This window comes from Poecilia mexicana, unplaced genomic scaffold (genome assembly GCF_051168715.1).
Source record: "Poecilia mexicana isolate PSO_F unplaced genomic scaffold, ASM5116871v1 scaffold_12, whole genome shotgun sequence".
NCBI classification, from domain to species: Eukaryota; Metazoa; Chordata; class Actinopteri; order Cyprinodontiformes; family Poeciliidae; genus Poecilia; species Poecilia mexicana.
The window spans coordinates 24,693,246-24,717,801 of NW_028263381.1; the positions used below are offsets into that span (position 1 = coordinate 24,693,246).

The 24,556-nt window shown below is 40.6% G+C and overlaps 1 protein-coding gene and 1 long non-coding RNA gene across 4 annotated transcripts; one reads left to right on the forward strand and one right to left on the reverse strand.

Annotated features, from left to right (window-relative positions):
* Positions 1–257: 257 nt before the first annotated feature.
* LOC148156251 (NLR family CARD domain-containing protein 3-like) lies at positions 258–20,340 on the forward strand. Of its 3 annotated transcripts, XM_088011156.1 has the most exons (13): positions 258–937; positions 1,609–1,740; positions 1,894–2,019; positions 5,928–6,006; positions 6,167–6,392; positions 6,533–8,324; positions 12,298–12,471; positions 12,664–12,837; positions 13,031–13,204; positions 13,397–13,570; positions 14,060–14,233; positions 19,150–19,196; positions 19,344–20,340. In XM_088011156.1, exons 2-13 carry the CDS (start codon positions 1,652–1,654, stop codon positions 19,868–19,870), a joined length of 3,756 nt encoding a protein of 1,251 aa, XP_087867282.1. In that variant the 5' UTR covers positions 258–937; positions 1,609–1,651; the 3' UTR covers positions 19,871–20,340. The 3 variants fall into 3 exon arrangements, with proteins under 3 accessions (XP_087867282.1, XP_087867283.1, XP_087867284.1); XM_088011157.1 differs by lacking the exon at positions 13,397–13,570; XM_088011158.1 differs by lacking the exons at positions 12,298–12,471; positions 12,664–12,837 and having other exon boundaries at positions 260–937.
* Positions 17,927–18,723, reverse strand: LOC148156252 (uncharacterized). The gene is made up of 2 exons (XR_015764922.1): positions 18,228–18,723; positions 17,927–18,137 (listed from the first exon to the last, which is right to left on the reverse strand). It is a non-coding gene; the product is annotated as an uncharacterized LOC148156252 (long non-coding RNA).
* Positions 20,341–24,556: the final 4,216 nt, after the last annotated feature.

Here is a 24,556-nt window from a genome sequence, read left to right on the forward strand (position 1 = left end):
TTTGATAGATGTTTAAATATAGTTTCCAGTAACAAAAAAGTGTGTTATGATCGATTAAATGCGCTGATACGTCATTGTGCTGCTAAACACATAACGCTGAGTGGAGTACCGCTCCAAGATGGCCGCGACAATAGGCGAGAGCGGTACATGAGGCGTCTATCCATATGTTATGTCTAGGGAAGAAACTACAAACCAGGTGAGCTGTGACGTCATCGGTTACCCAACATCCGTCACATTTACTTTCAGTTTGAGCTCACCTGGTAAGCTGAGGGTCCAGTCGTGTCTCTAAGGCGTTTTCGCACTGCAAGGAAAGGAACGGAACGGAACGGCACGGCACAGGTTCGAAGTAGGGCCGACCGTGTTTGCATTAGAACTTCCGACCCGGTTCCACCCGGCTCCTTGTAACCACAAGAGCTGTGGTTCCAAACCGGGCTGCTTAGAATCAGCAGCTGATTGGTTTAGAATCAGCTGTTGGTTGTTTTGCTGCCAGCCGAACCAGATCGGTTCTAGCTGGCTCTCACTAAACTGTTCTTACTGTGTTTTGTGACGAGTGCTCTTTTTAATATTATTATTTTTAATTTGCAATTAATTCCTCCCAATATTCTGCTGTTATCTGGTCCCATGATGAGGGTTTTATTTTCTCCGCTTACTCCCTGATGAATGAGTGCAGAACGAACTAGATCAGTGAACGAGGAAAAATAAAGTTTTCCGCCGCATCTCTGAGGAAAAGGCTTCGGCCGCTACATCGGAACCATTGTTTAGTTTAAAAAATAATGACATCAGGTCATTATGATGCCGCCATCATTTATATGCAAACACAACAGGGCTACGGTACAGGTGGAACCGTTCCGAAGCGTACCATCCGTTCCTTGCAGTGCGAAAACGGCTTAATTGTTCTGGTGTTGCTTTTCAATTCTTTACATCGTTTGAAGAAACTGTAAGTTTGCTTTGTTTCCTACTTGAACTTTGTACTCAGGAAAATTCCTGTTTTTTTTTTTTTTGCTCTCTGATGTCTGGTGAACAGGTTCACTTCTGTTTTCAGTTCAAAGTTTCATCTGTCTTCTGTTTGAAAGTTCATCTACAGGATTTTATTTTATCGATGATCTGGAATCAAACATGATGAACAGGCGACGTTTCTTTTCTTCTCTAAACAAACTCCATAGTGATTTTATTTCCTGGTGTCACGCTTTGATCTCAACATTAACGTCAGAAATGCTTTCTTCCTTTCAAAATAAAACATTATTATTATTATTATTATTATGAAATATTAATGTTGAAAAGTGTTCGATTCAGTCAGATTATTGAATAGTCAATAATTAAATCCACTTGTAGATATTAATAATTATCTAAACTCCTTCCTGTTCTTCACGTTGAACCAGTGAAGTAAATGTTGCTCCATGTCTCCATCTAGTGGACTGATAGTAGAAGTGCAGCAGCTGATGCCGCTTCCTCTGCCTCTCTGCTGTCTGACTGCATTCACCTGACACTGATATGAAGCAGAGAAGAAGAGCCAATCAGAGGAGGAGCAGCTGATCTTTTTCCAGCACTAATGATGTAAAGGATGATCAGAGTTGATGTGCAGATGAATGATGTGTGTTTCCTCTGCAGGTGAAGCTAGAAAGTGTGTGTGAGCTGATGTGAATTCAGCAGCATGGATCAGTGTGAGGACAGAGAGGAGGGAGTCCCTCCCTCTAAAACCACTCTGTGTGGGGAAGATGAGAGCCAGAGCAAAGGTCAGAGGTGAGGTCACCATCTCTAACTGTCCACAGCCCTTTTCACACAGCGTTCACTATATCAGGCCAAAACAGACGTGGTGATGAAGCTGCTGCTGCTCCTCTTTGCTGCTTCATCCAGACTGAACAGATTCACTTTTAATCATCATGTTTCTGTCAGGATCCATCAGAGACTCAGACCAGAACCAGAACCAGAACCAGGACCCAGCTGTGTGTCCTTTAAGAGCGACTGGTCAAAGGATGCCATCATTTACTTTAAATCTCCTGGATCTCCACCATCAGAGAGGTGAGCTGTTTCTAACTGCTGTAACTGATCTGTATATATCTGTCATTGTGGTCATGCGACGATAAATTCTGTTGGGTTCTATTGCCAGGGGAACAAAGCCCAGTTCACACTACGTGATTTTCAAAACCTGAGACGACACACTAGCCGACCAAATTGTAGGTCTAAACCGTTCGATCGGGCCTGATCGTGCAGTGTAAGAGGGCAAGAGCAACACACCTCACATGAACTGATTTCTCACCGACGTTCAGATTCCAGACAGAAAATACATTAAAAACCCACTATATCACATGGGAAATTAGCGTAAACTGCCTGACAACATAGAAGCAATAGCGCCAGTTTGTAAGCTTATTGTAAAGAGAAAAGATGTAACAAAAAGAAAAGGTGTCAGATAAAACCGTAGAGAATGGGCACGCTGCAACATAACCACTATGTTTGTTTTTTTCCCTGAATATATACATTGAAGAGTAAATGTTTGTATAACAGTTGCTGTTATTTCATTGCAAAACATTATTCAGAATTTCCACTTTTAAAACTGATGTTGAGCACAGTTATGCTGGTTTTAGGTGTGGCTGAAATTAGTGTATGAAAAGGGGCGTGTGCGTCGGTGCGGGGCAATTGGAGTGGCAGATGCTCACAGTCAGATCTGTGCAGCGGGAGACTTTATTTGACTGAATGTTTAAAATAAGTAACAAACCAAAGAAAAGAGATAAAACATCAATCAATGTTCGCCCCAGCACCGCAGATCGTGCGCTTTAGATGTTGGATCGGAGGTTGCACCAAGGAAACGCCACCAGGTGCAAGTGGACGCTGATTTGCAAGAAGACGCCACCTGGAGAGGGGGTGGGGGGAGAGACCCTTCCGGTGAGATCTGGACTTTTCTTTTTGGGCATTTTTGGGTGGTACCACTCTTTTTTCTCATTTTATGGGGGGTGGGGTATGACACTTTGGATTTTTCATTTTGGATTGGGACTTTGGATTAAGAGGAAGAGTCACTACCAGGACTTTGTTTAGTTTTTTTGATGATATGGAACTCTTTTCTGGACAATATTCGCATTAAAAAGGAACTGGAATTTTTGGACATTTAACCATTTGGGTTTCTTTTCTGACATAAACTGAGTAATTTAAGTCTAACCTAATATTATTTTGGAGTGATTTTTGGTTACTGATCTATTTATCAGGATAACTATTATTATTTCTTAGTTTGTGGTTTTTGTAATAAATCATTACAACAAAAGTCAACAAAATTTCCTATTCAGTGGTTGGCTATTTATTTTCTTGTCAAATTAAATGGTGTAACATATTTTACCTGATGCCTGTGACATATCTCCCTTGAGTGTATTGTGAGTTCCACTTTAAATCAAACTGAATTTTACAAAGCGAGTTACCTTCTTTTCGTTTTTCCATTTGTGTGTTTAGATTGTTTTCTGTTCTGTTGTTTCTGTTTCTTTATACTTGATTGGTTAATTAGTATTTAGTATTTCCTGTTTTAATGTTTACAATTACATTGAGAACAATGGGCACAAAATAATGGCTTCAAGTCCAGTTAACTAATTTTTAAGACCAGGCATTAAGTAATGTTTTACAAGTAAGCGTCAAGCCCTGACTGAATGAAAATCATTAGGACCTACTTGTACTTAAGTCATGTTAATGAACAGCTAAAAAACTACCGGAATCAACTGCGGTAGTACTTTCGCTCCAACTCCTCTCCTTGTTATTTCTACATTCTACGCACGAAATGTTTAAGAAACATTAATGTTGTTTCCACATATCATCTCCAATGTCCACTGGACTTCGGGTTGCACCGTGTCAGCTGTTTGGGATTTCCCTTTGTGTTTTCCCCTCAGAAAGGAGAGCCGCTTTCTGATTGGGTACCTGTCATATTCAACAAGCTGCGTTCTCGCTCCCAGTCTGGGAAAACTCCACACCCTGTGACAATCAACTAAGACAACATGTTGAATATGTTCGATCTCAAATGGGAGCGGTCCTGACATTCTACTGGACCCGATCAGTCATAACACACCACAAACTACATGATGAGTGGTTAAGATTATCGCAAGCGACAATCTTATAATGCTGAATGTTCTAAGATTGTCGTAAGGGCAAAATCGGGGCAATAGATCGTGTAGTGTGAACTGGGCTTTAGGTTATTTTCTTTTAATATATCATACATCAATAACATGTTCTAATAATCCACATGTTCCTTCTTGGAACATGTTAGATGGTCCTTAAGATAATCGACATGGTAACATTGCCTTCATTAGACTCCAATTACTCTAATAAAGTCTAGTGAAGTTGGACTTCATTGTCTCCAATGAAAACCTGAAAGGTCTACTGAAAGATCTTCAGTGAGTAAAACAGATCTGTTTAGATGCTAAATCCCTACCCAGAGCTTCTCCAGGTCCATCTAGTTAACAGAAATCTCAAAATCTGATCTGATGTTTTCCTGAGATCCGAAATTTTATTTCTAGGTTGATATTTGGATGGTTCTCTAAATCTGACTGCAGACAGAATATTGTTGAAAGAAAAAATATTATAAATACATTTTTATGACTCTTCTTTCATCCAACATGATGGATTATCAAACATTTTTACTGTTTAAATAATGTCTAATGCGGATCTTATTCAGATGGTGGGGTAGCAGCATCAGAGTAGGGACCAAAAAAGGCTGAAAAGCATGATAAAGAATGCTGGTTCTGTTCTGGCGATGGCTGTGGAACCTGTGGAGATGATGATGCAAAGGAGTATTCTTCATAAAATCAAGAAAATTATGGACAATCCTTACCATCCTCTTCATCACATTGTATTGGGAAGGCAGAGCATCTTAGGTCACCGACTTCTTCAGATTTACTGTAGTACAGACCACCACAAGAGATCTTTCCTGCAAAAAGCCATTACAATATACATTAACACAGGGGTGTCCAAAGTCGGTCCTCGAGGGCCGGCATCCAGCATGTTTTAGTTCTCTCCCTGGTTTAGCACACCTGGATCAAATGATGGCTCGTTAGATGGCCTAAGAGGAACATTGAGAATCTGAAATGGTTGTTGCTACCACCAGGGAGAGAACTAAAACATGCAGGACGCCGGCCCTTGAGGACCGACTTTGGACACCCCTGCATTAACATTTGAAGACTTAATGAGTCACCACATTTATTTTCTCTTTGGGATTAATAAAGTATTTTTGAATTTGAAGATTGAATTTTGACTTAAATGTGGAAACTGAAACGGTAAGCATTCAGATGTTTCAACTTATATTTACAGAGGTTTGATCCATTAGCTACAGAAATCAGCTGCTCTGTTCTAATGAAAATACCTTCATATGTGAAGATAGGAAGATATCCCATATAGACATATTTGAAGATACATCTTCCCATATGGGAAGATATGATGACGATGATGTTCTGCTGCTTCCTGGCTCCATGTCAGACTAACAGTGGGACACATTTCCACCACCCACTGAGAAATACCTGGTAAACCAGTCTGGACCATCAGGACTTGGTTCCTGTGTGCATTGTGAGATCAGTTCAGCAGGAAGGAAAGCTTCATGATGTGGTTGGTGAGATCTGCTGGAACTCAACCAGACTGAGCTGATGTGGACCATCAGAGGTTCTGCTGGTTCTTAGTGGATCAGCAGGAACATTAAATCTTTACTTGGATCATCTGGTTCACTGCTCACATCCAGATATCACTTCATGGACCTTTACCTTCTGATTGTCTCTGTGTGAACAGAACCTTGTGGTTCATCTTCCTCTTTCAAACTTTGTTGTATTGTGCTCATGTGACACCATGTTTGTTTTCTTAAATGACTTTTACTGTGAAACTATTGGTGATTTCCTCTGTTCAGGTCTAGTATTAGAATACTGCTGGATGAATATTTCCTGCCTTCCTGATTGTTCCTGGTTCCTCCACAGAGTGGACCAGCAGAGCTCAGAGGTTCCCAGTGGTCCATCTGCCCAGCAGCATCAAACACAGCTGGACTCCATATTTATGGTCTGTACATGAACAACAACTACTTTTCCATGGTTCTGTTCACAGTCGTCTCCATGCTGCACTTTGTAGACCAGAGGACTGTCAGTCTGTCCAACATCCATCTGGTGTTTGGCTCCATGATTTCAGTCTGATGTTTCCTTCATCTATTATTCTGTTCCAGCTTCTGGAGGAAAACATTGTCACTTTTGTGAAGAACGAGCTGAAGAAGATCCACAAGGTTCTGAGTCCAGATTACCCAGAATGCTCAGGGACTCAGAGAGAGGATGATGTGTTGGAAGGTGATGATGAAGAGCAGAGGAGGAGCAGCAGAGAGGCAGTGATGAAGATCACACTGAACTTCCTAAGGAGGATGAAGGAGGAGGAGCTGGCTGACCGTCTGCAGAGCAGTAAGAGGATTTCTACAAAGATTTGACCTGATGGATAAATGACACATTTACTGATGTCTGAAGAAATGGAATCATATTTATTCAAATCATCTTCAGAAGGTATTTTTGTTTCATCCCTGACTTTACTTGTCTTATTTTAGAACATCTTGCAGAAGTTTGTCAACATCAACTTAAATCTGATCTGAAGAAGAAGTTCCAGTCTGTGTTTGAGGGGATTGCTAAAGCAGGAAGTCCAACCCTTCTGAACCAGATCTACACAGAGCTCTACATCACAGAGGGAGGGACTGGAGAGGTCAATGATGAACATGAGGTCAGACAGATTGAAACAGCATCCAGGAAACCACACCGACCAGAAACAACAATCAGACAAGGAGACATCTTTAAAGTCCCACCTGGAAGAGATCAACCAATCAGAACAGTGATGACAAAGGGAGTGGCTGGCATTGGGAAAACAGTCTTAACACAGAAGTTCACTCTGGACTGGGCTGAAGACAAAGCCCACCAGAACATCCACTTCATATTTCCATTCACCTTCAGAGAGCTGAATGTGCTGAGAGAGAAAAAGTTCAGCTTGGTGGAACTTGTTCATCACTTCTTTACTGAAACCAAAGAAATCTGCAGCTTTGAACACTTCCAGGTTCTGTTCATCTTTGATGGCCTGGATGAGAGTCGACTTCCACTGAACTTCCACAACAAGGAGATCCTGACTGATGCTACAAAGTCCAGCTCAGTGGATGTTCTGCTGACAAACCTCATCAGGGGGAAACTGCTTCCCTCTGCTCTCCTCTGGATAACCACACGACCTGCAGCAGCCAATCAGATCCCTCCTCAGTGTGTTGGCATGGTGACAGAGGTCAGAGGGTTCAATGACCCCCAGAAGGAGGAGTACTTCAGGAAGAGATTCAGAGATGAGCAGCAGGCCAGCAGGATCATCTCCCACATGAAGACGTCACGAAGCCTCCACATCATGTGCCACATCCCAGTCTTCTGCTGGATCACTGCTACAGTTCTGGAGGATGTGTTGGAGACCAGAGAGGGAGGAGAGCTGCCCAGAACCCTGACTGAGATGTACATCCACTTCCTGGTGGTTCAGACCAAAGTGAAGAAGGTCAAGTATGATGGAGGAGCTGAAACAGATCCACACTGGAGTCCAGAGAGCAGGAAGATGATCGAGTCTCTGGGAGAACTTGCTTTTGATCAGCTACAGAAAGGAAACCTGATCTTCTATGAATCAGACCTGACAGAGTGTGGCATCGATATCACAGCAGCCTCGGTGTACTCAGGAGTGTTCACACAGATCTTTAGAGAGGAGAGAGGGCTGTACCAGGATAAGGTGTTCTGCTTCGTCCATCTGAGTGTTCAGGAGTTTCTGGCTGCTCTTCATGCTCAACTGACCTTAATGAATTACGGTTTCATCCTGATGAAAGAAACTCCAACATCTAAGAAGTCTTCATCATCTAATAAATCTAAACTAAAGTCTCTCCATCAGAGAGCTGTTGACCAGGCCTTACAGAGTCCAAATGGACACCTGGACTTGTTCCTCCGTTTCCTCCTAGGACTTTCACTGCAGACCAATCAGAGACTCCTACAAGGTCTGCTGACACAGACAGGAAGTAGCCCACAGACCAATCAGGAAACAGTTCAGTACATCAAGGAGAAGATCAGTGAGAATGTGTCTGCAGAGAAAAGCATCAATCTGTTCCACTGTCTGAATGAACTGAATGATCGTTCTTTAGTGGAGGAGATCCAACAGTCTCTGAGTTCAGGAAGTCTCTCCACAGATAAACTGTCTCCTGCTCAGTGGTCAGCTCTGGTCTTTATCTTAGTGTCATCAGGAAAAGATTTGGATGTGTTTGACCTGAAGAAATACTCTGCTTCAGAGGAGGCTCTTCTGAGGCTGCTGCCAGTGGTTAAAGCCTCCAACAAAGCTCTGTAAGGACACACATTGTTGTCCTTACAGACAATAATGTGTCTGTGTGTCTGTAAGGACAGCAATCACAATATCTCGCTCAATGAAAAGCGTGATGTTGTGATTGAGTCCGTAACATTTTAATTTAATAATTGTTACAAAGTAACTCTGTTAGCGGTATTGTTACACAGCCGTTGGAAAAAGACACATCCGTTCCAACCCATCTCCTAGCAATGGCAGATTGATACTGACCCCCTCCGCAACCGCGTCAAACTGTAACAGAACTAGTAAATAGCACACACAACAAACACAAAACAGTATTAATTTACATAAACTATTTCAACAAAATGGCCTGTGTGCCACACTCTCCCCCTCATTTAAGAAAATGTCTTGTGACATTTAAAAGAGCATTTAACATCACATATTGACCCTTTACTGAAAGTAATTTTATAAGTAAGATACTTAACATGACATTCATTACCCTCATATTAATGTAATAGTGTCCAACACTAACGGAGGGTGTTGTCACTTAGATTACAAATTTCCAGTTATAAGTAATTCCACATCTGTTGAGATCATCTCTCTAGTGTAACAGAAACTTAATTTCGGCCACAGTTCTTTTGTTCTGATACTAGTCTTTTGTCTTAAAAGGGCTATCAATACATTTTCTTTGGAGAGTTTATATAGTCTTTCTCTTTTGAATGCAGTTCTTGAACCTATATACACTGTCTTTAACTTGGTACTTAAACACCTGGAATTACCCAGGATCGCCAAAGTTCTTTACTGGTTGGGATCATACTCACTGGTAGCTCTTTAACACCTACTTCCACCATGGTTGGTTCACTTAAAGCACAATAGGTCAGCATCCTGGGACTGCAACGTTCCCTCTTTGGGTTGCTGGATGCAGGTGGTGGAACAGCTAGATCCTCTTCTTCCTCAGAAGATGTTTCTGCAAATGGCTCAGGAAAGTCCAGGTGCAGCTCCATATCTTGACCTCCATATTCTTCCTCTGGTATGTCGCCCATCCATTTAGACTGAGGTTCATTCACTTTCAGTGCGTTGTCTTGGTCAGGCAGGTCTGGTGTAAATGGTTCAGCATCTGGGTTTAAACTGACAGCTCGGTGACCACTGTGCTGAGCAGGAGGAAACCGGCATACTAGCTCAATTTACTGATCCCTCTCACTGTCTGAAGTTTCTTCTCATTGACAAAGACGACATTGTATTTGACTTTACCTTTTTAGTCCTTTTTATCATTTTTGAGTCTATTTCTGTGTTGTCGATTGGCAGATTGTCACAGGGCAGCAGGAGGTTCCTATGCAGCACACAACTTTTGCCACCTCCTTCTGTTACTACTTCATACACTGGGCTGATATCATGTCTTCTCTTTGTGATGATGTGCACTTTACCCTCCCAAAAGGATCTGAGCTTACCAGGACCTCCTCTCTCTGATAAGTTGCATACAAGCACACGCCCCCCAGGCTGCAGGTCGGCTCCATAAACTATTTTGTCATATCCTTTTTTTCCTCTGTTTGATTCACGGGTGATGGTTTTGTTTGCGATCTCATAGGCCTGCTGCATTCTGCATTGCCAATCTTTAACATACTCAGCATAGCTTTGTTTCATCATTGCTGTGTTTCATTCGGCTGTATGTTAAACAGGAGATCTATTGGCAGACGTGGGGATCGTCCATAGAGGAGATAATACGGAGCAAAGCCTGTGGTGTCATTGCGGGTGCAGTTATATGCGTGCACCATCTTGCATAACGACTTTTGCCAGTCAGCCTTTTTGCACACTTGTGAGCGTATAGAGCATAGACAGCAGGGTTCTGTTAAAGCGCTCCACTTGTACATTACCTTGTGGGTGATAGCAGGTAGTGTGAGACCCTCGCACATGACAACACTTATGTAATTAAGCCATCAACTGGTTTTCAAATTCCTTCCCCATGTCATGGTGGATTTTCTGTGGGAAGCCAAAGCAAAGGGTAAAGTAATCAAATAGTTTTTTCCACAACTGTTTTTGCATATTTGTTCTTTGTGGAGTAGGCCCGTGCAAAGCAAGTGTAGTGATCCATTATAACCAGAATATATGTACTCATAACCAAGCTTATAGGCCTCTAGATGCAGAAAATCAACAGTTCAAATGGACGTGTTGTCACAATGTGCATCAGTGGTGCTCTGGCTTCCCTCTGTGGTCGTTTTGACTTTAGACACTCACAAACGTGGGCCACAAAATGTTCTGTGTCTTGCTGCATTCTGACCCAATAAAACCTGTCTCAAATCAGATTCAGAGTCTTTTCGACCCCTAGATGAGCTATCTCTTTGTGTAATTCTTGAAACACTAACAGATGATGTTCTTTTGGCAAAACTAACTGAGACTTATTTCCTGCTTTTCTGTATAAGATCCCATCATCGCTGTTATACAAGATCAGTGTTCTTGATCAAGATCAGTGTTGATCTTGATCAACTGTGTTGTTATTCTGTCTCTGACATAGAACTGCTCCCAACCCTTCCTGGGAAGCATCAACATTCAGAATAAATGGTTGGGTGAGGTTGGGATACCCAAGGATGGGAGGTTCAGTGAGTTTGTCAATAAGTGTGTTTATTGTCTCTTGATGGTTCTGTGTCCAGTGAATGGCAGAGTTTGATGGGAGGTTACCTTTATTACTTGCAGTGCTGATTTTCCGTCTGGCCTTATGTTACGGTCACTGACCTCTAGGGGCTCTCTTTCTGAGAGAGCTCTGTGTCTCTCTGTTTCAGTTCTGCCTGATTGCTGCAGGTGAAGTGTATTGGGGCTCGTCAGCCACCCTATAAGAGCAGCAAGCTGGAGATGCCAGATCCCACTTTTGTTTGTCCTTGGCCCTGACCTGTGATCCTGTTTGAGAGCTGACTGTGTATGTGGGGACTAAACTGAGCTTGCTGTGAGCAACTTTGATGGAGCCTTTGTTATGTTCCTCCTGCAATTCATTGTACCTGACTTTTAGTGAGTTTAATTCACCTTCGTCAGCTTGTGTCTTTTCTGGTTTTCCAGCATCCTCCAACGTCCAAGATTCCATGAAAGTGATTAAATTCTGGAGAAATTGTTGAAATGATTCAGGTTCTTCCTCATTTCTGATATTGTCCAGTGTTCTCTCTGGTAGTCTGATTAGGAAACGCTGAGTTTGGCCAGTAAACCCTCCTGATGGTTAATCACGCTTGAGGTGTTTACAAACTAAAATCAGCTCTGACTTCTCTAACCTCAGCAGCATTCTACTCACTTTGTCTTGAAGCTGTTCCATTGGTAGCTTCTCCTCCGTCTTCGGTTCATCTCGTTTGGATTAGTTACATTTACTCGAAACTCCTCCTGGCTGGCTCACCAAAAATGTAATGGTGACGATCAAGTGAGATGTTGTGATTGAGTTCGCAACATTTTAATTTAATAATTGTTAAATTAATTTAATTTAATAATTGTTAAATTAACTCCGTTAGCAGTATCACTACACCGCCATTGGAAAAGACACATCCATTCCAACCCGTCTCCTAGCAACGGTTGAGTGATACTGACCCCCTCCGCAACTGTGTCAAACTGCAACAGAACTAGTTAATAACACATAAAAACCCTACAAACAGTATTCATTTACATAGACTATTTCAGTAAAATGGCCTGTGTGCCACACATAGTTTCCTCAATGTTTTTTGCTAGTCGGTGATGAGTACAGGAGAGACTGCCTATTGTTGACTATTCTTTATGCTTTAAGTTAATGCAGCAAAAATCCTCTTCTCTCTGTTGAAACTGAAACTGGATTAATGTAGTTCATTGTAGAATTTAATAGTTCTCTTGCCAGTCTCCTTGTTGCCTGTAGTGCAATTCCTCAAGCCTGAAGGTCCAAGAATAGAATGAACCAGTTAACAATAAAGTTGTGAAAATATGACATTTTATTCAATCTGTCTAGGAAGAATATTGTTCTCTGGAAAGAAAAATATAAATGTTCCTAACAGATTTTTCTGCATGCATCTCCAGTCTGAGTGGCTGTAACCTCTCAGAGAGAAGCTGTGAAGCTCTGTCCTCAGTTCTCAGCTCCCAGTCCTCCAGTCTCAGAGAACTGGACCTGAGTAACAACAACCTGCAGGATTCAGGAGTGAAGCTTCTCTCTGCTGGACTGAAGAGTCCAAACTGCAACCTGGAGACTCTCAGGTAAAATGTGACCAATCCTGGTGAAACCAGATTTCTGTCCATTGCCTGCTATCAGAGATTATGCCAATTATATATAATTAGTAGATTTAGTTGGTCATTCTGTCAACCTTTCCAAGAAGAACATTGTTGACTGCAAAGAAAAACGTATTTTGAAGGATTAATGATGATTTTTTTCCCTCCCTGTCTCCTCAGACTGAGTGGCTGTAACCTCTCAGAGAGAAGCTGTGAAGCTCTGTTCTCAGTTCTCAGCTCCCAGTCCTCCAGTCTCAGAGAACTGGACCTGAGTAACAACAACCTGCAGGATTCGGGAGTGAAGCTTCTCTCTGCTGGACTGAAGAGTCCAAACTGCAAATTGGAGACTCTCAGGTACAAAGTTCTTAATTTGGGTGAAACCAGATTTCTGTCTATTGCCTGCTATCAGAGATTATGCCAATTATATATAATTAGTAGATTTAGTTGGTCATTCTGTCAACCTTTCCAAGAAGAACATTGTTGACTGCAAAGAAAAACGTATTTTGAAGGATTAATGATGATTTTTTTTCCCTCCCTGTCTCCTCAGACTGAGTGGCTGTAACCTCTCAGAAAGAAGCTGTGAAGCTCTGTCCTCAGTTCTCAGCTCCCAGTCCTCCAGTCTCAGAGAACTGGACCTGAGTAACAACAACCTGCAGGATTCGGGAGTGAAGCTTCTCTCTGCTGGACTGAAGAGTCCAAACTGCAAATTGGAGACTCTCAGGTACAAAGTTCTTAATTTGGGTGAAACCAGATTTCTGTCTATTGCCTGCTATCAGAGATTATGCCAATTATATATAATTAGTAGATTTAGTTGGTCATTCTGTCAACCTTTCCAAGAAGAACATTGTTGACTGCAAAGAAAAACGTATTTTGAAGGATTAATGATGATTTTTTTTCCTCCCTGTCTCCTCAGACTGAGTGGCTGTAACCTCTCAGAGAGAAGCTGTGAAGCTCTGTCCTCAGTTCTCAGCTCCCAGTCCTCCAGTCTCAGAGAACTGGACCTGAGTAACAACAACCTGCAGGATTCAGGAGTGAAGCTTCTCTCTGCTGGACTGGAGAGTCCAAACTGCAACCTGGAAACTCTCAGGTAAAATGTTCTCAGTCCTGGAGAAACCAGATTTATTTCTGTTGCCTTCAGAGATGTCTTAAGTATTATTTCACTACTATATTATAATAATAAAAACCTATGATTTACTGCAACATATCTAACCATGCTAACTCTTGACAGAAATATGGCTAGTTTTTATTTACTCCAGACTGAAAGAATCAACAAGAGAGATATGTAGAAAGGTCAGGCTCAGGGTTTGACTGATAGTGTAGCTGGGCACTTGACAGATTGCTGTAGGTGCACAAACAAGCATTATTGCAGATCCTTTCTCCAAAAAGTTTAGACTTTCTCATCCATTCTACATGAGACAATTGTTGATTTTTATCACCTACAGAATGAAATATATTTTTAGTATTTTATGTGATCACCAGCTTAAGCATCAGTTTTTTGAAAGATGACCAGTTCTGACCTTGGGCTCTACCTCAATGTCCTCATCTTCTCATCATGTGATGAATTGTGTGTCTGCAGCTTATCAGGCTGTTTGGTCTCAGAGGAAGGCTGTGCTTCTCTGGCCTCAGCTCTGACCTTTAACCCCTCCCATCTGAAAGAGTTGGACCTGAGCTACAATCATCCAGGAGACTCAGGAGTGAAGCTGCTGTCGGCTGGACTGAAGGATCCAGACTGGAGACTGGAAGCTCTCAGGTATGGAGGAACCTGCTGCAGGAGCAGAGAAGGTCTGATAGAGGAGGAAGAGGAGAAACGTCTTTAGTCTGGACCGCCATTTGACTCTGGACCGCCGGTGGACCGTCTTGACGCCCCGACCACCGGGCTTAGCAAGTTTTCTGGGGGAAACCCTGCTATAGGTCAAAGCATGGCTTGCGGATGATTTTTTAAAAGATTTTAGGGCAGTGGTTCTTAACCTTGGCTCGATCGAATCCCAGGGGTTCAATGAGTCGGTCTCAGGGGTTCGGCGGAGCCTCATCCGCGTTTGTAAAGACGCACTGTGTAAAGTCGTGATGATGCCCCGCTTTGCCATCACTTGCTGCAGAGGATCACGTTACATTGCTGAGCCAATCAGAGCTGCGGAGGAGCCCTGATTGAAGGAGCTCCACTCTCAGCATGGATTTGAACTTGTGTCTTTAATTACTTCAGCAAAACTCACCGTTTTTACCAAATTCTATAGTCTAAATCTGCTCCTTAGTCACATCTTTTCGGGGTTGCTACTGCCTCTAGTGGCATGGGGGAGGTAATACAACTAATATAATTACATTAATAAATCAGAATAGCTCACATTATTTTCTGTGTCGCGGAAGGGGGTGGGGGGGGGGTTTGGTGAATGCACATATGAAACTGGGGGATTCGGTACCTCAAAAAAGGTTAAGAACCACTGTTCTAGGGAAAGGAATTCCCACCAAATATTGGATTGCATTCCTGTTGGGGGCTGGAAACAGATCAATTACAGTGAATTTGGTCCAGGTCGGCTGTAATATGTGGAATTTAGAGTCAAACATATGGCAATGGCTTACGTTTTACCTTGCCGCCATGGCCTCCATCAAAAACTCTTGGCGCTTTAAAGCAAGTGAAAAAAAATTATGTCATCTGACTCAAGAACATCTTGATTAGGCCAAGGGATTAAAATGAAGCTTTCCAAAAAAGAAATGACTTTTTCTGAGGGGGCGGGGTTTAGGTGATGTCAGACTATGACAGCATAAGATTGTCACATATTTAATCAGGGTCGCTCATACCAACTTTGGGGCCAATTGACCTTTCAATGTGAACGTGCTCTGTGAGATGCAGATCTCTATGATGCTGCATCTCTCAGAGCAACACATCTTCACATGGAGTTGATCTATGGAGGCTTATGTCTATGGAGGCCTGTGGAATTTTAGTCCATTCCTCCTGGAGTGCCACAATGTTTCATTTGCTTTGGCAAGTACGCCAAATTCGCAGCTTGGTAACACCACTGAACATATATGAAAAGTAATTTTTTTTAATAACTTTTAATGAAGAGTCAAATTTTTGATAACTTTTAAAGTCCCACCTCCTAACTGCATACTGAACAAAAATGAAGTCAATAGCTCAAAATTCCTAGGTGGAGTTTTTTAAAGTCTGAAGTGTGTAAAAGTAACAAGTGGCCAAAATGTTCCCCTTTGACCCAAAATGGCCCCCTACTTGCACATTTTAGGCATCTATTAAGAAAGTAACAATGGCCCTTGACTAAATGTTATATTTCAGATGTTGATTCTGTGTTGCATGACTGTTTTTGTGTACACTAATCAAACATTTAAAAGACCCATGTCAAATATAAGAATTTTATGAACATTTGGGTTATGCAATATATAGAGAAACTCAAATTTTATTTTCAGTAATTATTAATTTTAATACCAGCATTGATAACATGATGGTATGGCCATTTGTAGCAGATTGACAGTCCTTTGAACATGATAGGAGTCAGGTTGAGGAATTCGATTTTTCAGGATCTTGTGTGTTCTTCAACTGCATCTTCAACTGCAACACAGTCCCAGACACACCTATCCAAAACACTCCACAGATTCTCTATTGGGGACATTTCTTGTGAATATGCAGGCCATTCCAGAACTTCATTGTTCTCTGTTTGGTCCGATAATGGACATTGAGCCATGCAGCTAATGCTCTAGTGGACATCCCTACATCCAAAATGCCACTGGGACGCTCCCACATAACTTGCAACATCGGAGGCATTATGACTTGTGACAAATTTTAACATATTAGGTGGCCCTTTATTGTCACCAGCCCAACGATTATCCAGCAATTGCTCATTTTGTCTGATCACCTACTGGACATGCTCCATCCATGCACTGAGTAAAAAAACAACTCACTGACTAATGCTCACTAACAGCAAATTGGATTAAAACTTATACACAAATGAAGAGAAATATTACTTTTGTACAATGAAATGGCAGCAAATGCTCATTTACAGTTTTTAACTACACATTGTAACAATATTTGCAGTTAGATTTCCATGATGATCAACAGGGGACAGAAAGGATTTTAAAACAATGTGGTATTGTTTTAAAATCAATCGAATGGTATCCAACATTTCAAAGTCTTGGATTGGGGCTTCCATCAGACTGGAGTCTACTTGGGGCTCCAAACCAATCAGCTACAAGAAGCAGAGATGAGAAGAAAAGCAGCTCCATGGTTGTCAGATGGATGTGTTTAAAAGTTCTCAGAGTGAAAAAAAATAACTTCAGATTTTAAGCAAAACTCACAACTTTGACAAAGTTCTGAATTAAAAATTAAAACGCATGAAAACGTGAAGAAAACTATTCATAAGGCATAGAGAGAAATTTAGAAGCTTAGTAATTCTATCTATTTTGTAGTTTGATCTCTACCAGGGGCGACATCTGGAAAATGATCAAACGTATCAGGAAAGGAAGGAAATCCCTTGTTTTCCAGAAAGAATGAAGAATTGCTTTAAATGATGGGGGGGGGGGGAAGTAGAAATGAGAGCAGAAACTTGTTTAGATTAAAAGTTCTGATAAATTTACTAAGAAAGATAAAAAGACAAGATCAAACTCCAGTTTACTTTCACAAGCCATTACTGCAGTTGCAGGATTCAGGAAGCTGCTGCTTCTTCTTGGTCTCATTGTAAATGTGCATAGCGCCATCTGGTGGTGCTGGTTGGTAGAGGAAGTGCTGAAAGGTTGGAGGTGTTTGTCAGAGGTGTGTGATGATGGAAGCCTCTCCCTGGTTTGTGAGTCTGAGCTCAGAGATCAAATGTTTGGTTCTTGTTGAACTCTTTGTTGAATGTGATGCAGCTTCTCCTTTTTAATGTTTGTATTTCTGGATATTCCAGTGAGGCCACAGCAGGTTTTCAGCAGCACACAGCAAATTTGGAAGTGTTCCAACAACTCCTACAGAGTTAAATTCAACACTTTGAAAGTGTCTATATTGGTCTACTCTGGATGGTGTAGAAGTTACTTTTGAAAGTGTTATTTGTGATAGAGTTGAATCAACACTTACAGTAACTGAAATCAAACACACTTCAGTGTTAATCTACCCAAAAACTAGTGTATATTGTCAAAAGATAACACTATGAATGTGTTAATCCAACACAGAACAGTGTAAAATATATATTAACATGAAAATCTGAGTTTTGACATGCTACTGGCAGGGTATGCTGTGGTGGCGCAGGGGTTAAGCACAGCCCACATATGAAGGCTCTAGTTTTCAATGCGGCTGTCGTGGGTTCACTTCCCAGTCTTCCCCTTCTCTCATTACCCACTTTTTTGTCAATTTACTACCAAATAAAAGCCACTAGAGCAATTAAAACATTTTTTCCCCAAGAAACTACTGGCCATCAATAATCTCCAAATTCATTTTAAGACATTAGATGCTACAAAAACACCACCATTTGCAGAATATAATCTAATTTTATTTCAAAACATCAAACAGCACTGACAGCAATATACAACAAAGGTAATTCATTCATAGTACTTTGCACTGAAGGTGAAGCTTTGAAAGTTCATTGGAAGAGGCCATGGATGGTCTTGTGATCACTGATGGTGAAGTGTCTTTGGTGCTGCTCTTGTTTTCACCTATATGAAAGAGGAAGACTTCCAGCCTGGAAGGAAAAACAAGAAATATAACAGAAACATTAGGATAATAAATAAATATTTTAAAAAGTAGTGTGGGCAAAACTAATCAGACTCACCCCTGTGTGTCACCGTCACATTCATTCAAATTACTCTGCCCACCTGGTTTATAAGACAAAGCATAAAAAAGTCAGAAATAATTACTAAAGAAATTAGTCAGCTTATAGAAAAAAATTGGACAGCATTAAAAGTCGTGCCAACCTGTCTGAAGAAATGTATTGGAGTCTTCATAACAGGCTTCAGTCACCAACATGACACACTATCAAAGAAAAAACATTTTGGCAGCTTTTAGATATGCCACAGGTAGAAAACACCAGAGTCAAATGGCTCAATTGCCTCCTCACTGTGTAGATATGTTCTCCAGAGTCCTGCTAATCACCTAATTATTGTATTCAGGTGTGGTGCAGCAGCGGCACATCTAAATGTTGCAGGACAGTGGCCCTCCAGGACTGGAGTTTGACACCTGTGCTTTAGGGAATCCAACACTCACTAACATGTTGTTGAATTAACACTGTATTTTTAAAATTCCACACTTGCACTGGAAATCTGACACTTCTGAATTTGCGGTGGAGGGCTGTTTAGTGTTTCATTCCTTCATCTGTGTGTGGGAGTGTGGATGGAGCAGGTATCCAGGTGTTGATCAGAGTTTAGATTGATTGGATTTTAATGCTGATTATTAAATCAGGTTGAGCTTCCAGAAATGTTTCCTTAGTTTCCTGATGTCCTTTTAGGCTTCAGTGAGTTTCTTCAGGTTGTTACTGAGGGATTTCCTTTCTCCTCTCTGTTGGAGCTTTTCCTGTGTTTGGAGAAATGAGTTGTGCTGCAGCAGCACCAACTGTCCTTCCTACATCCACTGCAGTTTGCAATCCAGATGTTGGACTGTTCCTGTCTCAGTGGAGGACAATGTGTGTCTGAGAGACATGTAATGTCCATGTTTGCTGCTGAAAGAGACTGATGGTCTGACCCCCCTCCTCCTTTCAGGGTGAAGCCTGCTGGAGGCCCATTCTTGACACCAGGTCTGAGGAAGTGTAAGTGTGTTTTTCATCTGATTCATGACAACAAAGCAGCTCACATTCAACCATCTTCAAACTGTCACATCACTCATTCAGGATCATCATCAAAGATCAATAAATGATCAATAACTGCAGCTGGATTGTGTTTGTTCTCTCCATCAGATTCCTGTCAACTCACCATCGACACAAACACAGTGAGCAGAAAACTCAAACTGTCTGAAGACAACAGGAAGGTGACATTTGTGGAGGAGCTTCAGTCATATCCTGATCATCCAGACAGATTTGATTACTGGTATCAGCTCCTGTGTAGAACTGGTCTGACTGGTCGCTTTTACTGGGAGGTCGAGTGGAGAGGAGGAGTTTTTATATCAGTGAGTTACAGAAAAATCAGGAGGAAAGGAAACGGCAAAGACTGTAGGTTTGGAAGGAATAATCAGTCCTGGAGTCTGAACTGCTCTGATAGTCGTGGTTACACTGTCTGGCACAATAACAGACAAACTCGTCTCTCCTCCTCCTCCGTCTCTAACAGAGTATCAGTGTATGTGGACTGTCCTGCTGGCATTCTGTCCTTCTACAGAGTCTCCTCTGACTCACTGATCCACCTCCACACCTTCAACACCACATTCACTGAACCTCTGATTCCTGGATTTAGGCTCTGGAGTTCTGGTTCCTCAGTGTTTCTTTGGTGATTTGAGTCTAAAGATTTTCCTAATGTTAGAAAAATCCTCTGACTGCTTAAAAGATACTTCAGTCTCTCCATGTCTGTTTCACTCAGAAATATGTTTTCATGTATGCAAACTGTTTCTTGGGGAAATTCTTCTACGTGATTCTTTTGGAATGTCTTCTTTTCCCAGTCCTTAAAAGATGGAAGCTGGGATTATTCAAGGATTATTCATAGGATCCACATCTTGCTATTTCTTTTTCAGCCAAAGATTCACAATGAATCTCAGGATGTTTCTCTCTAGATTTCTTTTCCTTCCATCCGTCCATCAGATTTCTTTGAATTTACTCCAGTTGTTCGCAATACTGAACATTTCTGTTTCTCTCGGCTCTTATTGTCTGAAATATGTCTTGTATTCAAATGTTAAATGTTCCTTTTGTATATTTTCTTCAATTATACTTCATGTTTTTAGTGAACAATAAATGTTCTTCTTTGGCATTTGTTTCATTTGCTGCTCATCCTATCTGGTCCTGTTTAAATATCAATAAGAGATTTTCTTCCCATCTCAACTCTTTCATAAATTCGTAATTTACATTAAACCATTGCCATCTTGAAACCAGTTGATGAATTTCAAATAATGCTTTTAAAAATAAAATCTTAATATTTTTTGTTTTATTCAGAACTTCTGAAATTCAGAATCTGCAGAACATTTTTTTAAATCTTTGACAAGAAAAATCCCAGGAACTGTAAGATCAGACCAGAATGAAACCTGGACATCAGTGTTGGACAGAAATGCACTGATTTCTACATTTCTGCAAAAAATTAAATATGAATTTGATAATAAATTTAAATATATTTATCTGCTGCTGTCAACAGCAGACATGGTTCAGTTTAATATGATCCACCATGTTGGAGAAGGAAGAGAGGAAAATATTCTGCTTCTCTGACCTAAAGAACAGGCCTTGTGATGGTTGTCATTTTATTATCAATTTGGTCATAAAAAGTAAATATTTTTGCAAAGAACCAGTACTACCAGTTCTGTCAGGATGAATGGACCAGAACCCCAGACACAAGTCATGAGTCATGTTAATGAAACCAGATCATTCTATCAAAACCTGACTAGATTAATTTCTGATTTACTAAAGTTTATATGAAATACTGAGTCCTAAATGTTTTTACTTTACATAAATTATATATATATATATATATATATATATATATATATATATATATATATATATACACACACACACACACACACACAGAGAGAGAGAGAGAGAGTTTAGAACTACTTTATTTGCTGATGATACTATATTATGTTGCTCTGATAAGCTTGGAGCAGCTTCTTAGCACAATGGAAGGAGAATTATAAGTATTAAATAAATTGTGTTGCAAAAATAAAATATTACTAGATCATGCGAAAATAAAAATATTTAGGAAAATAAACTGTCAAACTCATGATAATGCTGAAATGAAGCGAGTGTATGAAATCTGATTTTTGGGAATAACACTCGATTACAAATTGCATTGGAAGGATAGTATTAACAATGTTAAAGCTAACATGTCAAAATGTTATTGCCATATTGGGTAACACTTTATTTGAAGGGGGTTGAATAAGACTGTAATGACACTGTCATAAACATGACATAACACCTGTCATGAACATGAAAAAGCCATGAATATTTATGACTGTTGTCATAAAGCAGGGGTCCCCAAGCTATGGCCCGCGGGCTGGATCCGGCCCGCCACGTCATTTCGTCCGGCCCCCTGAACAATGCCGGATCCGGCCCACCTCCTCATACCAGAGAGCATTCAGTGTTTTTTTTTCATATATTGTATTTTCTGGTTTATATGTGGATTTTTCTTCAACCACCAGAGCAGGCCAGCTTGAGCAGATGTGAAACTAACTTTCCCTCAATGGAATATATACTAGTCAGTCCCAGTCACCGTTTCACTCACGGTTTTTTCCATTTGCATTCTGGGTAAAAATCTATCTAAAAGCGCGAATGTGTCGTCCTCCCCTCCCCCCTGTCGACAAGAATTTTCTAAGGTTTCTTTCCCCAAAAACTAAGACCGGCCCCCGACCAGAGAAAGGAACAGCTATGTGGCCCTCGCAGGAAAAAGTTTGGGGACCCCTGTCATAAAGAATCATTCAGTAAATTATGACACTTTTAATACAAAGTTGACATTATTCAAAATGTCTTTGTTATGACAACTTGACGTTAACCAAGAAATCATTACTGATATAAATTTGTTATAAAAGAATTACTGATTGCACTTTAAAAATTAGGTAACTTTATGTTATTAAAGGTAAAGTTTAAACAGTAATGGTTTCCTGGTTAATGTCAAGTTGTCATAACAAAGACATTTTGAATAATGTCAACTTTGTATTAAAAGTGTCATAATTTACCGAATGACGCTTTATGACAACAGTCATAACTATTCATGAAGACTTATTGATGTTCATGACAGGTGTTATGACATGTTTATGACAGTGTCAAAACAGTCTTATTCAACCCCCTTCAAATAAAGTGTTACCCAATATGGTATAAATAAATATATTCAAGATAAGAAATCAATTTACATGTTACTCAATAATTCTATGCAATTATTAGCTGTGTCCGAATTCAGGGTCTGCATCCTTCGAAGGACGGATTTGTAGGCCGATTACGTCATAGCGTGGCGACAAGGCCTGTCCGAATTCAAAGACTCCTTCAAATGCATCCTTCAAATGCGTCCTTCTTTTCCCCAGATTTGAAGGATGGGTCCGGTGTATCCTTCACGGCCCACGATATCCCATAATTCATTGCGGGTTCCAACTGGGCATTCAGGCAGAGCGATAATGGCGGTGAATAGCGACAAATTATTTAGCTATATAACACTTTAAATGACACAACGTGATTTGGTTCAACGTTTTTAGGCGAGAATGTAAGTGTGTAAATCTCAAATATATGCTCGGTTCATCAATACATCACCTAATTGCAATATTGCTCTGACATTTTCGGACCTGTCTGCTACCGCTGCTTTAACAGCCAGCTCCCCTCCAACTGTCAGCTGGCCGGGCGCTCCAGGTTCGGTACACCGAGAGAAAACTCCTAACTCCTGGCACATTGTTATAAAAACTCCCGCTAGCTTTCCCCAATGAGTGGGAGTTAAACACCTATATTATTCAGACAGGTCTGGTTGAAAATGTTTGGTTTACAAAGTATTTCAAAACAGAGCACATCGGTTTGATTGATTAATTAAAGTTAAGCCTTCAAATATAATATGTTTATTTAACCGTAATGTCCTATCTGCGATGTGGAGAGTATTATATTTGTAAATGAATAATTTGTATTCCTCGTAGAAAAGTGCAGTACACATTTGAACATTTTATAATCAAACTAAGAGATTTCCTTTTTACTATGGAACATCCTTTACTATAAAAGTTGAAGAATAATATAGAAATCAGTAATACATGACTGAAAAACAAACTTCGGCTCCGTTGTTTTTTCTCCTCTCTGCTTCGCGCTGTCACCGTTGCTTGGCAACATGAGCTACGATGAGGTGGGGGCGGGGACAGTTGGTGAAGGCTAGACCTGTCCGAATCCACCGATATTTTTCTTCCGGTCTTAGTTTATTCCCGGCCTTCGAAGGACTCGTCCTACATAGACCAGTCCTTCGAAGGATGCAGACCCTGAATTCGGACACAGCTATTGTGGAGAGCTGGGGAAACTTGTTTGAAACCAACACAAAAACTCTGGGAGAAACCTAATAGAATTTTAAATGCATTTGTTTATTTTAATCCAACTAATTCAAATTCAATTCAGAAGAAATGTTAATAAATGTTGTAACTCATTAATTCAAAGTGTGGAAGGAATAATTTTAGATCTTGAGTGCTGTTGGCAGGTAAGATCTCTTGACCCTTTCATGTATGAACTATGATCCTTTAAGGCAGGATTTTTTTTTCTAAAGTGGTTTTGACTTTCTTAAGGTATATAATATGGTGGAAAAAGAATTTTGTAAAGAAAAAAATATCAATGATTTGTCCAACTGTCCAACTCAAGTGCACTTATATTCTTTTTTACTAACGAAATGCTGTATATTGTAACATAATATGTTGACACCACTTAACAAAATGCATAAATATAGCACATTGCATTCAGCTCTCATCCTAGCCTAATATTCTCTGCTATCTCATCCTTTTATTCACTCACTCTGATGATCTCATTCTAGTATTATTTTGGCTCCTCTCAGTGTGATATTATTGTGGACATTTTAAATTTTACAAAACTAACAGCATTGAACATGACAGTTTTCTGTAACACTCTCTATTTATAGACATAAAAATGCAAGTCTGTATGGAAATGTTCAAAGCTCTGAGGTTGCAAACAGCACATTGGATGCAGATGTATTTAGTTTAGTGTCAGGCTGGATCATTGCATGTGGGCAGGTTTCAGTGAGGTAGGGCCAGTGTTGTCCAGAAATCAGCCTGCATCCTTCATGTTCTGGTTCTGTCCCTGGTTAACTAACCTGGATCAAATGATGGGTCAATAGAAGCCTGAGCAGATCACTGACATGCTGAGGAGGAAGTTACAACCAGGCAGAGAACTAGAACCTGCAGGATCCCGGCTCTAGTGAACTAACTTTGGACACCACTGCCGTAGACACCAGTCTGTGTTTAAATGGTGATTGAACCCTCATTTATTAGCACTTAAGCTACTGATGTCTTGAA